The sequence below is a fragment of the Solanum verrucosum genome, unplaced genomic scaffold (genome assembly GCF_900185275.1).
Source record: "Solanum verrucosum unplaced genomic scaffold, falcon-dt-bn FXZP01000308.1, whole genome shotgun sequence".
NCBI lineage: Eukaryota > Viridiplantae > Streptophyta > Magnoliopsida > Solanales > Solanaceae > Solanum > Solanum verrucosum.
Window position 1 is genome coordinate 604,465 of NW_026020574.1, and position 13,376 is coordinate 617,840.

Genomic DNA, 13,376 nt, shown 5'->3' on the forward strand with positions numbered 1-13,376 from the left:
GCTACTGAACTCTCCATAAGTCGGTACTAAGACTCCTTCTAAGACCTCTTTCTAAGATGCTTCTCTTAACCTCTTCTTAATGACTTATAAGGTTGTTTCACCTAGATATTAAAGAAAGAAAAATTAATGCTTACCTCAACCTATTCCACATTAATAGCTCAATTATACTATCTAGGCACACATTGAAAATCATTAACTTAATTGGAACCTCGTCTGATTACATACAATCTCAGTACACCTCTTAATGCTATTGTTACTTTTATGACTTAGCCACACTTCACTGCCCTTATCTTAAAAGTTATGGTCTCTCATTTATACCACTTATATTTATTGCAGCTAATATCTCAATTCCTTACTTACTTTATGTCAAGTCTACCATATCAGATCTCAAGACTAACATCATCACCCTCATGTTTCCATTCTTTTAATCACGACGCTCATCTCAAATTCAAGCTTAATGTTTATTACTAAACTTGGATTTCGATATGATTGCTCGCTTACTATACTAACTTACAACTACTAAAACACTCAGCACTAAGATCTCATGATGATTAGGCAATCATGGTCTCTCAGTCTACCTATTTACAAATTACTTTCACCTCCCACTCCACAACTTAAGTACTATTTACTCACTTGCTATATGCTATCTCTTAATTAGTCTTATAATCCTCTGAATACCATAGGGTTTTCCCTTCAAAAATCATAAGCCTAGCTTGGGTCTGTCACCTTATAAATACTCCACTCTCTTATTCAACACATATATTTGGTCTTCTCTAACACGCTGACACATTTACATCAACTCTATTCTGGTTAAAATGTACTATAACTCATCCTGATTATTAACTACTCCTCTACCTTCTATCATGAACTCTATACAACATTATTATTTCTTAGTCTACTCATAAAGGAAACTCATTATTTATAACGAACTAGGTGTATGACTGCAACCACATAATTTGCCTCATTACTATCTTCCTTTCGTAGATTACAATACCCATGCATGCTTTCCTCTATCTCTGGGTACTCTTACTACTACTTCTTATAGTATCATAACTCATGCTATATTTTTGGGTGAAAACACTACCCAAGCTCCACAACATAACTTTTCAGAAGGATCTCAACTAAAACAAGGTTTGGAGAAGAAATTCTGGGAGTACATCTCGTTTTTAGCTCAAACACACGATTCACATGAATATGAGTGCATTATTTCGAACCTTAATAGTTAAACTCACTCACAAGCTCCTCTCAAGCCCCTCTGAAGTCTCATGACTTCTCAAGGGTTTTGTTGAGAGTTACTCCTCGATAAGGATCTGACTTTTCTTTTCAACCACCTTGAGTATGAGGGGTAGTCAAATGGATATGAGAAACACACGATTTAGAATAAGTTCATGATGACATAGCTCTATTGCACGATTTAGAGTATGAAAAAGGGGAAACTTTTTTTAGATGTCTGTAGTCCCTCGTTTATAGAAGTGGGGACCTCACAACCATAAACAAGATCCTACCGACACGGCTTCATAAACACCCTAGGACACCTGAACTCTGTGCTCTGATACCAAGTTTGTCAGGACCCGAGCCTACACACTGGACGTGGCCGACACTCGAGAACCATTGTTGGTCCCTAAGCGAACCTTCATCCTGGCTGACTACAATGGAAGACTAACTCACGCATACACAAACATCAAATTGAAGAAATGCTAAATCAACAGTTTTTTTAAATCTCGAGAATCTCTTCATATACTAAGTATGAACATAGGTTTTAAATAAAACATTTGAAACTGAAAGACTCTCCAAACTTGTCTATCTATGAAGCCTCTACCATACAAAGATGAGTGTCGGGACAAGACTCACGACTACTCAAAATGCTACTAATACTAGCAACTCATAATACTAGAGTCCTCCAGAAGACCTCACTTGAAAGCTGACGAGCGGATGAAGTGATCTCAACAAACTCTTGTTGAGGATCCTAAGAACATGTATCTGCATCATTAAAAGATGCAGGTCGAATGACATTAGTACATTGAATGTACAAGTATGTAATATAGCTGAATAACTAATAACTGAATGAAAGGACTATAGTAGATATAAATATATACTCAACTGAATGTAAAAAAATAAAGAAGTGAAATCATTAAATCTTTACCAAATTACGTACTCATATCTGAACTCAATATATTAAGTGATACAATGAAAATACACTTTTACATTTAATCGAAATGGACCATATGAGCTATAACATGTAATTTGGTGTTTATCCCACACCGAAAAGAGATGTCCTTACTTGTAAAGGTAAGAACCATAAACTTATAGCTTAGGTGGATCCACTAGCTATTGTCTATCTAAGACAAACCTATGGTGGCACATATTTATGGGGCCATGGGTTCTCTTCAATGTTGGTTCAATTGATTGTTTTATGAATTTTTATGCATGGATTGAAGTAATTGCATGCTTTTAAGTTGATTTCCCATGAACCCATGCATAACCCATGTTTTCTAAGCTATGTTTATATAATGTGGGTCTTGAACTATGAAAGATGAATTTATGAAAATATGTATGTCTTCTCTGTATGAAATTGATGTAAATAAAGTTGAAGATGCTTTGACTATGAAAATATGATGAAGCTTATGAATTATTGAAAAGAATGCATGTTCATTAAAGTATGTTTATGACTCAAGTAAGCTTATAGATGAGATTGTCTATATGTTCTATGAAGTTTGGCCACATGACATGAATGACATCTAGATTTGCCATCAATGCTCTTCGGGCTATTTCCTAAATTATGTCTTGATTAGTATGGTATCCGGATATGCCATCAATGATTATAGGCCACAATTTCAAAACTATTTCCATTAGTATTAGGGGCATCTCTAGCATGAAATGAATGACTATGGGCCTTAAAAGATATTATGGACGGTGAAAAGTTTTCTCACGCATGGTCTAAGGAGCTATCCAATGATAAGACAAGTGACAACTATCCATGTCTTTTAAAGATATGACAAGTTAAGATTTATAACTACTACATGAGATTTATGCTTAGCACCGAGATGATATTGAGATGAAAGCTCCACCATGTTGAGGCCGTGCTTCTAGAAGAAATCTCCTTATCCCTTACCTATGTGCCTCGATAGGATGATTGTCTAGATAGACATTAGCTAGTGGATCCACTTTAGCTCAGATTCATGGTTCTACCTTGGCAAGTAGGAAGACTAGGGAAGTTCAAAGACTTTCATGTTTGGGAGTCCGTTTGTTAGATTCTAGTGAAGGTGGATTTGTGGTGATGAATTAGGGTGAATCGACATTAGTGTCAGAAGTGAAGGATAGACTAGACAAAGACCTCATCTTACTTGAACTAAAGGCAAATGTTCATAAGAATAAAGTTATGGCTTTTGACCAAGGGGGAGATGGTGTGTTGAGATATCAAGAAAGATTACGTGTGCCAAAGGTGGATGAGCTCCAAGAGAGGATTATGGCAAAAGGTCATAGTTCCAGATATTCGATCCATCGGGGTTCCACAAAGATTTACTATGACTTGAGAGAATCCTATTGGTGGAATAGTATGAAGAAGTGTATTGTAGATTTTGGTGCTAAGTGCCCAAATTACCAATAAGTCAAGGTGGAACACCAAAGGCCATGTGGTGTGGCTCAAAACATAGCTTTTCCGAAATGAAAGTGAGAGATGATTAATACAGACTTCATTACTATCTTATCGCAATCTCGCATGCAACATGATTTGATTTAGGTGATTGTAGATCAAATGACTAAATCATCCAATTTCTTATCGGTAAAGACTACAAATTCAGTAAAATCGTATGCCAGTCTATACATTCGCGAGATAGTTCAACTTCATGAAGTTACCTTGTCAATCTCAGTTTACCACACAATTTTGGAAGTCGTTCAGAAAGTTTTGGGTTTGAAGGTAAACCCTAGTACTACTTTCCATCCTCAGACAGATGGTGAAGTAGAGCGCACAAATCAAACCTTGGAGGATATATTGAGAGCTTGTGCTTTAGATTTCAAAGGTAATTAGGATGAACAGTTGCCTCTCATAGAGTTTGCTTACAATAACAATCATCACTCCAGCATTTTATGGCTCAATATGAGGCTCTTTATAGGCGAGGGTGTAAATCTCCTATTGACTGGTTTGAGGTTGGTAACCTTAGTTGATAGGGCAAGGCTTAGTTCATCAATCCATGAAGAAGGTGAAAAGAATCCAAGAGAGGTTGTAAATAGCATAGAGTCGTGAGAAATCCTATAGAGATTTTAGAAGAAGAGATTTGGAGTTTGAGATAACAGATTGTAAAATTCGGAATCACATCTTTCTACTTCAGTAAAGAACTTGGAGTTAGCAACCTTAGAGGAAGTTAATTGAGAGTTGATCTTCTTGGAAGCTATTTTGATGTTCTTTGATGAATAAAAATTTGAGATGAAAGGTAAATATTGTCTCACTGGGCATGCCAGAATTTTTAGATAGTTAAATTCATGTCTAGAAAATATAATTAAGATAGAAAAATATCACAACAATTGTTGTATTTAATTTCAATATATGAGTGTTACAATCTTATGAATCCTATAATTCGTCTTTTCAAATATAAGTTCAAGGGCTTTTGAGATTGCTCTTAAATTTTGGTTGAATTTGATCTCAACTTGTACTTGAATTCAAGGGCTTTTGAGATCGTTCTTGAATATTGTAGTCTTGATCTTGTGTTGCATCTTGAACTTTAGGGCCTTTGATCCTGAATCTTCGTCTTGATTTCTAGAACTTGTAGAGAAATGCTTGAGTGTTTGAATTCTTGTAGCTTATAAAGAAATTTGCGGCGTTTGATCCACAAGTTCTCTCTAACTTCTTGTTGGATTTTCTGAATTATGAGGACCCCTATATATAATTGTTGGTTGAAAGAGTTGTGATGAAGATAGGGTTCCTTAGGCAAATTAGATTTAAGTGATATGGCGATATTTAATTGGTCAGAACATGTCATTTGTAGACACATGACACATTTGTATTGTCCTTTGATTTGGCTATGCATGCTATGTCGTTTTGACATGTGACGTGGTCCTATTGGTTTATTCATTTCACTTGATATGCAATGTCACTTGACCTGTGACACTAAATTAGGTCTCTGGAATAAGATGATATATTGGACTGAGCAGGACTTAGCAATATGATCTCATTATTTGTAGAATAGACTAGACCAATGAAATTGAATTTCAATTATATATATATATATATATATAGGGGCGGAGCCACCTTGTCCCCAGGGTTCAATTGGACACCCTTCGTTGAAAAATTATACTATATATAAACATAAAGTTTTGACTTATATTGGTATTATGGTATTTTGGACACCTTGAATTAACAAAGTAACCCGTAGTGCAGTTGGTTAGAGCTGTCGCAAACCCAGTCGCTTCCCAGTTCGATTCCCCGCATGAACATTTTCATTCTTTTGTAATTATTTTGCCTTCTTGAAGTTAGTAAGTAAATAAACATACATAAGTTTAACATAAATGTTCAATAGTTTAGTGGTAAATAGTGTCAAGCTTGTCATGAGTGATCCAAGTTCGAATCTTACCTCTAATAAGGATTTTTTTTTCAATTAAAATTGAATTATTTCCTTAAATTTTAATACATTTTCCTTGTGGAATAAGATTTCCTTAAATTTTAATACATTTTCTTTTTGAAATAAGGTTTTCTTTCTCTATAAATAAGAGACTCATTTACCCAAATTATATCACAATATTATTAAAAATAAAATCTCTATAAAACATCGTTTTTTTTTATAAAAAAATTACTATTCAAAGTTTGGACCCCCTTCTTAAAATTTCTAGCTACGCCAATATATATATATATATATATATATACTTAAACAATAATCTAGTTATACTAATCTACAATATTTATTTGAACTAATATATCTTGAATTTAATATAATTCGAATCATTTTATAAATTTTATATACAATAAATTTTAAATGATTGTGAATATTTTATCTTGTTATTCACATTAAACAGATTGGGATACAACAATTGAGATTTTATAAAAAGAACAAAGAACCAACTTTGATATTGTGCAAACCACACATCCTTTTCACAAATGGGCGGCACAACTACTACACTTTTTGCCCCTCTTTATGGATTGGGTTACATAATTTGTATATGTACATAAACAACAAGCAATTACGCTTCAATAACAAACAAATCAAGACATTTTATATGAATTTTCACTGTTCATATCATTTCATTTACTCACGAAGTCAACGTGATCATAAAATTCATTCCTTTGTGATACCCTTAATCTTTTATTTTCCTTAAAAGTTCATAAATAATGTAATTCCTCTTCAGAAGAAGATTCAATAGGTAAGCAAATGTGTGCTTGGTTAACAATCCAATCACTACACTCAATTGATCCACCTGCTGCAGTCAAAAGTGCACTCCTAGGATAGGCATTTTGATGATGCACCACTCGTTCTCCTAATCATACACAACAAATTAATTAATTATCTAGTATTTTAATTGTTAGTATATCATACACAACAATATATATATGTGTGTGTGTGTGTATAGTGGGTAGGACTTACTAGGAAAAGTGTATATATGTTAAATTCAATGTCAAGTAGTTGTATTATTTATTAGGCCTTTGATGGCAAACACGTTGTATTTATATTTTTATAAAATATAGAAATGTAAAGGGTTGACTTCATTTATTTCTTATTTTAGATATATTCCAAATTAAGTTCATGAGCTTTTTAGCCAAATAATATTTAGCATCATTGTCTTTAGTAATTAGGAGAGTCTTTTGTGCATAACGGGTATTCAAAAATGAAATAAATCCCCTTTTGCTTATTATTATATTTTAGATAATCAGATAAATCTTGTTATTACACGATAATTTTGTTGCTGTAAAAATATTTAGTAGAATTAGAGTTAATATCATTACATCCAAAGTCGTTAAAGTTTTTAGCGGCATTTATATAAAGTGCGAATTACAAATATCTATATTTTTTATTGCTAGTAAATATAATATAGCGACAATTATATTATAATCGTTTAAATATTTATCGTTAAAATCCTTTATTTATTGTACTGTTATTAAAATAAGGGAATAAAGTTTAAAACAATTTCAATTGGGAAATAGAGAATAATCAAGTATTGATCAGTTATAGCGGCTCACAACCTACTCAAACTTTATATTATAATTTATACATATCAGATTAAATAAGTATATATAAAGATAAAAGTACCTTCAGTGAGTAAAGCTGTAGGTTCATTGACTTGCAGGCCACCATCAACTTCTTCTAAAGAACTCCAATTTGTGAAGGCATTCCTCACCAAATTCTCAATATAAGACTATTTATTAACAAGACAAAAAACATTTTTTTTAAATCAGTGAAAAAGTTAAAAACATTTCAAAATGTGTTTTAATAGTTAAAAACAAAATAATTAAAACTTACCCTTTGAATTCCTCTTAATTCTCTACTATGACAAATTTGTCCATTAATAATTGCTCTAATAACTTGACATATTGGATTGAGGATAAGAATGTAGTTTGGTCCTCTAGCTATGTATGATTTAGTTCCCATCTCACAAGTTTTTGCATGTCTATATGTTACTTCCCACATTTTCTCCGACATTCCATTTCCAAGTATCTGCCAGAAAGAAATTCAAAATTTTAATTTAATGAATTCAACGTTCTAATTTCTTTCGAAATTATAGGTGCAAAATTAATATATTTGAAATTATTTCGAAACGGTGTTACATAGCTGACAATATATATACGTACCCTTCTTATTTTATGTGGGTCAATATTGGCCAACTTGAGAAAATCTTGTACTGTCTTTATGCCATGTGAAGTTAGCTTCTTGTGAAAAGTTCCATCTTTTCCAATTTTTTCAAGACGCCACACATCATCTCCTAATGCTGGTGGATAATGCTTCTTATACACTATAAAAAAAATAACATATATATACATATAAATGAATTATGATCATATAGTATAAAAGTACCAATATGAATAATAATAGATTTCATGAATCTAATACCTTTGAATTAATTATATATAACTCGATATCACTAAATTATCACGATAAAAATAATTCATCAAGTTCCTTCTCTCTATATATATACTTGTTAATAAAGTGCACATATAATATACCTAGGGTTAGGTATAGATGTGTCAGTGTTTGACTCATCAAGACATAGATTTACCTCAACAAAAATCACAATAACATATATATGTATGTGTAAGTAATATATTTTGTATCGATACGTTATTAGTGTGAAAAAAATGACTTACATTCTCCGCGATGATCTTTAACCATAAAAGAATCAGTCATGGCTTCCATTATTCGTATCGAATTTTGACCATTTCCTATGTGAACCACTTTTGCACCGATACGAAATCTCCGGCTTCGAATCCAACTAGAATTATCAGTAAATTCAAGATCACCAAGAGAAGCAACACCATCTCTCATAGTAATATTAAGTTCACCAGTAACCAAAGGTCTTTTTCCTGCCCTTTCTTTAACTATATTCTTATTGAACTCTTCATGTGTCCAATTTTCTCCACTAGGAAAGTCTCCATCTAGCACCACGATCTCAATTTTAATCGGGGTATCTAAGGTGGTTGGAACTAGGCAATCACCAGTCGCGTCTACAAGTAGGAGCTGGAGAGGGTATTGACCATCTGAATCCATAATTTTGCTATTGGTGAAAATTGGTAGAGAAAGTTTTTTGTTGAATATTAAACGTAGGTTTGATGGTTCAAGTGTTTTGATTCTTAATGAAGGTGATCTTCCTATTGATCTAGAACATCTTCTTAGTCCACTTTCAACCTCTTCATGCACCTATACATAATTTCAAGAAAGAAATTTAAATAAGTATCGACAAGAGGGGTTTCTCAAATGGTCATGTTGAATTATACACCCTTCACCAAAAAAATTAAAATATTATGTATATAGGTCAAAATATCAAATCTTGAAATATATATACCACTTTTCGGAGCATGGGTTCCAAGGCTGAACAAAAGTTATCTAAGAAATTCACCATCACCACTTCTTTAATCACACTACAAACAAAGAAACAAAAAGTTAATTATAAGATGATATATAAATTAATCTTGAAATATTATATATATATATATATAAAAAAAAAAAAAAAAATAAGAAGTAATTAATCATGACATACGAAGCAAAAGAAGGTGTTTTTCTTAGACGTTTGTAATTTGGTTGATTGGAGTCAGGATCAACAAAGTCATCAAAGAATCTTTTGGTTGCCATTGGTATTATATGTGTGAAAAAGTTTGATGAAATTCAAAGAAATTTAAGAGGAAATGATATGAGGAGAAGAGGTGGATTAGAGGGTTTATATAGGGTATGACATAAGGTGTTATGGTCTTGTCTCAAATGGAGAAAATAAAGAGTTAAAAGTATAAAGTAAAGTTTATGTTATTTCCAAATATTAAAAAAATAGGTAAAGGAAGTTTCGTGGAATGATGAAAGAAAGAGCAAGGCAATACAGAGGATTACAATTTCTAAGTGATATAAGAAAATGTGATGTAACGACTTTGACGTCAAGGCCTTTAAGTCAACCTCCCATCCCCAAAATAAACCAAAGATGCTAGACAAGCAAACTAGTATAGATTATTAAAATACTTGGAATTTTCTTATATCTAAAAAGTAATAATAATACTTAGTGTTATACATGTATTAATAATGTAATGATTAATTATAAATGAATTTATATATTATTTTATAAAGATATTAGTTATACATAGATTAATTATTCATGTATTAGTTATTCATCTTTTATCCTACATAAAATGATACTCCCTATTAGGGGTGTACATGATCGGGTTGGTTCGGGTTTTTCAAATATCAAACCAAACCATTTGTGTAAAATTTTTAAATTTATAAACCAAACCAAATTAATAAAATTCGGATTTTTTCAGGTTTTTCAACCTCGGGTTGGTTCGGGTTTTTCAAATACCAAACCAAACCATTGTGTCGAGTTTTTAAATTTATAAATCAAACCAAACTAATAAACCTCGGATTTTTTCAGATTTTTGGATTTTTTCGGTAAAGTTTGCGTACAAACATATAATTAACTTGTGCTCCAAATATTTCTTTAGTCCAACCAAAATACAATTATCTAAGGTGTTTCTTAAAAAAAATAACACAAAATATGAGATTAGTACTGATGACACAAAAATATTCAATAAAAAATAATAATGAAATCATCATATAAAATAAATATTGCAAAGTCATAATGAAAATGATCACAATTTAAAAGTACTAAATCATGCTAAAATAAGTTTAATAAGTATTAGTTACATTACTAAATATTTAAGGAAAATTAAAATTAGATTATGTATTTTAATTGTCTAAACCAATGTAAAACTAAAGAACAAATATCCAATATTATTGTCATTCTTAGTGTTGAATTGATTTTCTTTTTGCATTAGTATTAATTTGATTTTGATTTAAGTTTTATTATAATTATCAACATCTATGAACTATAATCTTTATTGGACCATTCCGAATTCTAAGTTTTAAACTTGAAATAATATATTAAAAGATAAAAACTATGAAATATTATAAGAAATATTTTAAAATTATATCAAAGTAAATATTTTTATGTATAAAATAAAATTTTAATATTACATATATAATGTCGGGTTGATTTGGTCTCGGGTTGGTTTTTTTTAGTTAAAACCAAACCAATCCAAATATAGTTGGGTTTTGTTTTTCAATACCAAACCAAGTCAAATCAAACCACTAGTCGGGTTTTTTTTCCGGGTTGACTCGGTTTGCGGTTTGGTTCGGTTTTCGGTTCGGTTTTGTACACCCCTACTCCCTATGTTTAAAAAAAGAGAGACCTATTTTGACATGACACGAAGTTTAAGAAAATTAAGAAGATTTTTCAATCTTCTGATCTTATATTAAAGTTATGTCAAATGTACCAAAATGTCTTTAAATCATGTCGTCTTAAACATGCCACGTGAAAAGTTAAAAATAAAGTATATTGTCGAAAAAGGAAAATGACCATTCTTTTTTAAATAGACTGTAAAAAGAAAAGTATGTCATTCTTTTTTTAAACGGAGGAAATACATTGATTCCTTCATAACTTAACATGTATTAGTTATGCGCTTTTAAGTTGTCAACTAAATATCCTATTAATTTTATTAATGAATAACTTATTTTCTAGTTACCAGTCAAACATCGTATAAGTTATATAAAAATTAATACATGAATAATTTATTTAATATTCAGCTACCAAATGACCCTTTATTGTAAAACTTCTTCAAAAGATTTTCTTTAAGGAGTAGTTGTTTTTTAAATGAAGTTTGGTGAAAGGGAAAAAAATGCTACGTGCACTACTATCGATGGGTTTTGAACCCTAAATCATTTGTGGTCTATGAAAGTTCAGGAGCTCACCACCAAGTAGCTATAAGGGCGTGTATTCGATTTTTTATTAGTTTTTATATATTATTTTGATTTTGATTTTTTAATTTTGAAAAAGTGTAATTCAATTTGAATTGAAATAAATTTGATGATTTTTCTTCTTTTGATTTTTTTTTAGTTTGATTATTCAGTCATGTCAATAATTAATAACATAACTAAAATTATATTTGCAAGTTGAAAAAAAAATACTTATACAAGGAAAAATAATACTCCCTCCGTCCCATTTTATGTGAGGTAGTTTGACTCGGCACGAAGTTTAAGAAATAAAGGAAGACTTTTAAAATATGTAGTCCAAAATGAATGATAGAAATTTGTGTAGCCGTTAATCATTTCATTAAGGATAAAATATATATTTTATAGTTAAATTATTACTTAATATAGAAATGTGTCATTCTTTTTGGGGCTGACTAAAAAAGAAAGTAAGTCACATAAATTGGGACAGAGGGAGTAATATTAAATCTTTTAAATATACTTTCTAATATAAATCACAAGTAAAACTTAAAACACGATACTTAAAATATAAACCAAATCATATATATATATATATATATATATATATATATATATATATATAACCAATCCAAATTAACATTCAGTTTGATTTAATTTAATTTTTCAATTTAATCTGAACAATGGATACCCCTTGCCCTTTAACTCCTTATTGTTATTGTTAATTGGTTTCTTACGTAGTATTTTTCTAAGGAATAATTGTATAGAATGACAAACTAATAATGTTAATTAAATGCACTAACTACCGTTTCAGTTATTTCCTTCAATAAGCAAAATCTCGGTCACTTTGCTATTATAGGGCCCCACCGATTTGTATAATTTATTAAAAAAATAAAACCGACGTTTTTCCTTTTCCCTTTCTTTTATACAATCTCTTCTCCTATTTCCTTCAAATTCTCCCAAATCTTCTCCCCAAATACAATTACAAATTACAAATTTCTCCAGTACGTCCTCGTCTCATTTTCAAAAGAGAAACATTACTTCAAAAAATTTAGGTACCGCCAAAACTCATCTCATTCTATTAATTTTTGTTAATTTTTTTCAATTTTTTCAATTTAAATGTATATGTATATATAACTTATTTTTTTTCAGCCATTTACTGTATAATCATTATTTTTACATTTTTTGTGTTGATTCATGTCTTATACTGTTTGCTTATACAATTGTGGTTGTATAAATGTATAATATTAGTAGTTATTGTATAATATGTTCCTTTAAACATACACATTTGCTCACACTTGTACACTTATTGTTGGGTCAAGTAAATAAAGGAAAGATAAAACTGAAGTTGTTGTTTGTGGGTCATTGGATTGTATAATTATGTGGGTCTTTGGATTGTATAATCATGTGGGTCATTGGATTGTATAATCATTATTTTTATATTTTTTGTGTTGATTCATGTCTTCTACTGTTTGCTTACACAATTGTGGTTGTATAAATGTATAATATTAGTAATTATTGTATAATGTTCCTTTAAGCAAACATATTTGCTCACACTTATACACTTGTGTTTATTTCAATATATTTTAATATGTGAATCAACATTGGCGTTTTGCTTTCTTTAACCTTATACTCAATTTTCAGCTTAATCACATTTGTATCAACACTGAGTTGCATTGCAATAACATTATACAACCCCTTATACGATGAAATTTCTTTAAAAATCACCCCCTCAATTGTTTAATCAACGTAACAATTTGTCATTGTCCCATCTAACGGAATGCATAACCAAAATAGCTAATGAAGCCATTTTCGAAATTTCTGTATAAAAAAATAAATTATATATACATATACATTTATACGATTAAGAATTTCAACAACAAACAGAACATATATTTATACAAATTCTAGCAACTTCAGTTATTCACATATATACATATTCCCATTATATACTCATATAAACGTTTATATACA

At 30.6% G+C, this 13,376-nt stretch overlaps 1 protein-coding gene across 1 annotated transcript; it reads right to left on the reverse strand.

Moving 5' to 3' along the window:
* Nucleotides 1-6,034: 6,034 nt before the first annotated feature.
* Nucleotides 6,035-9,317, reverse strand: LOC125811228 (protein SAR DEFICIENT 1-like). The gene is made up of 7 exons (XM_049490731.1): nt 9,178-9,317; nt 8,983-9,058; nt 8,288-8,837; nt 7,775-7,935; nt 7,446-7,640; nt 7,236-7,341; nt 6,035-6,465 (listed from the first exon to the last, which is right to left on the reverse strand). Exons 1-7 carry the CDS (start codon nt 9,267-9,269, stop codon nt 6,311-6,313), a joined length of 1,335 nt encoding a protein of 444 aa, XP_049346688.1. The 5' UTR covers nt 9,270-9,317; the 3' UTR covers nt 6,035-6,310.
* Nucleotides 9,318-13,376: the final 4,059 nt, after the last annotated feature.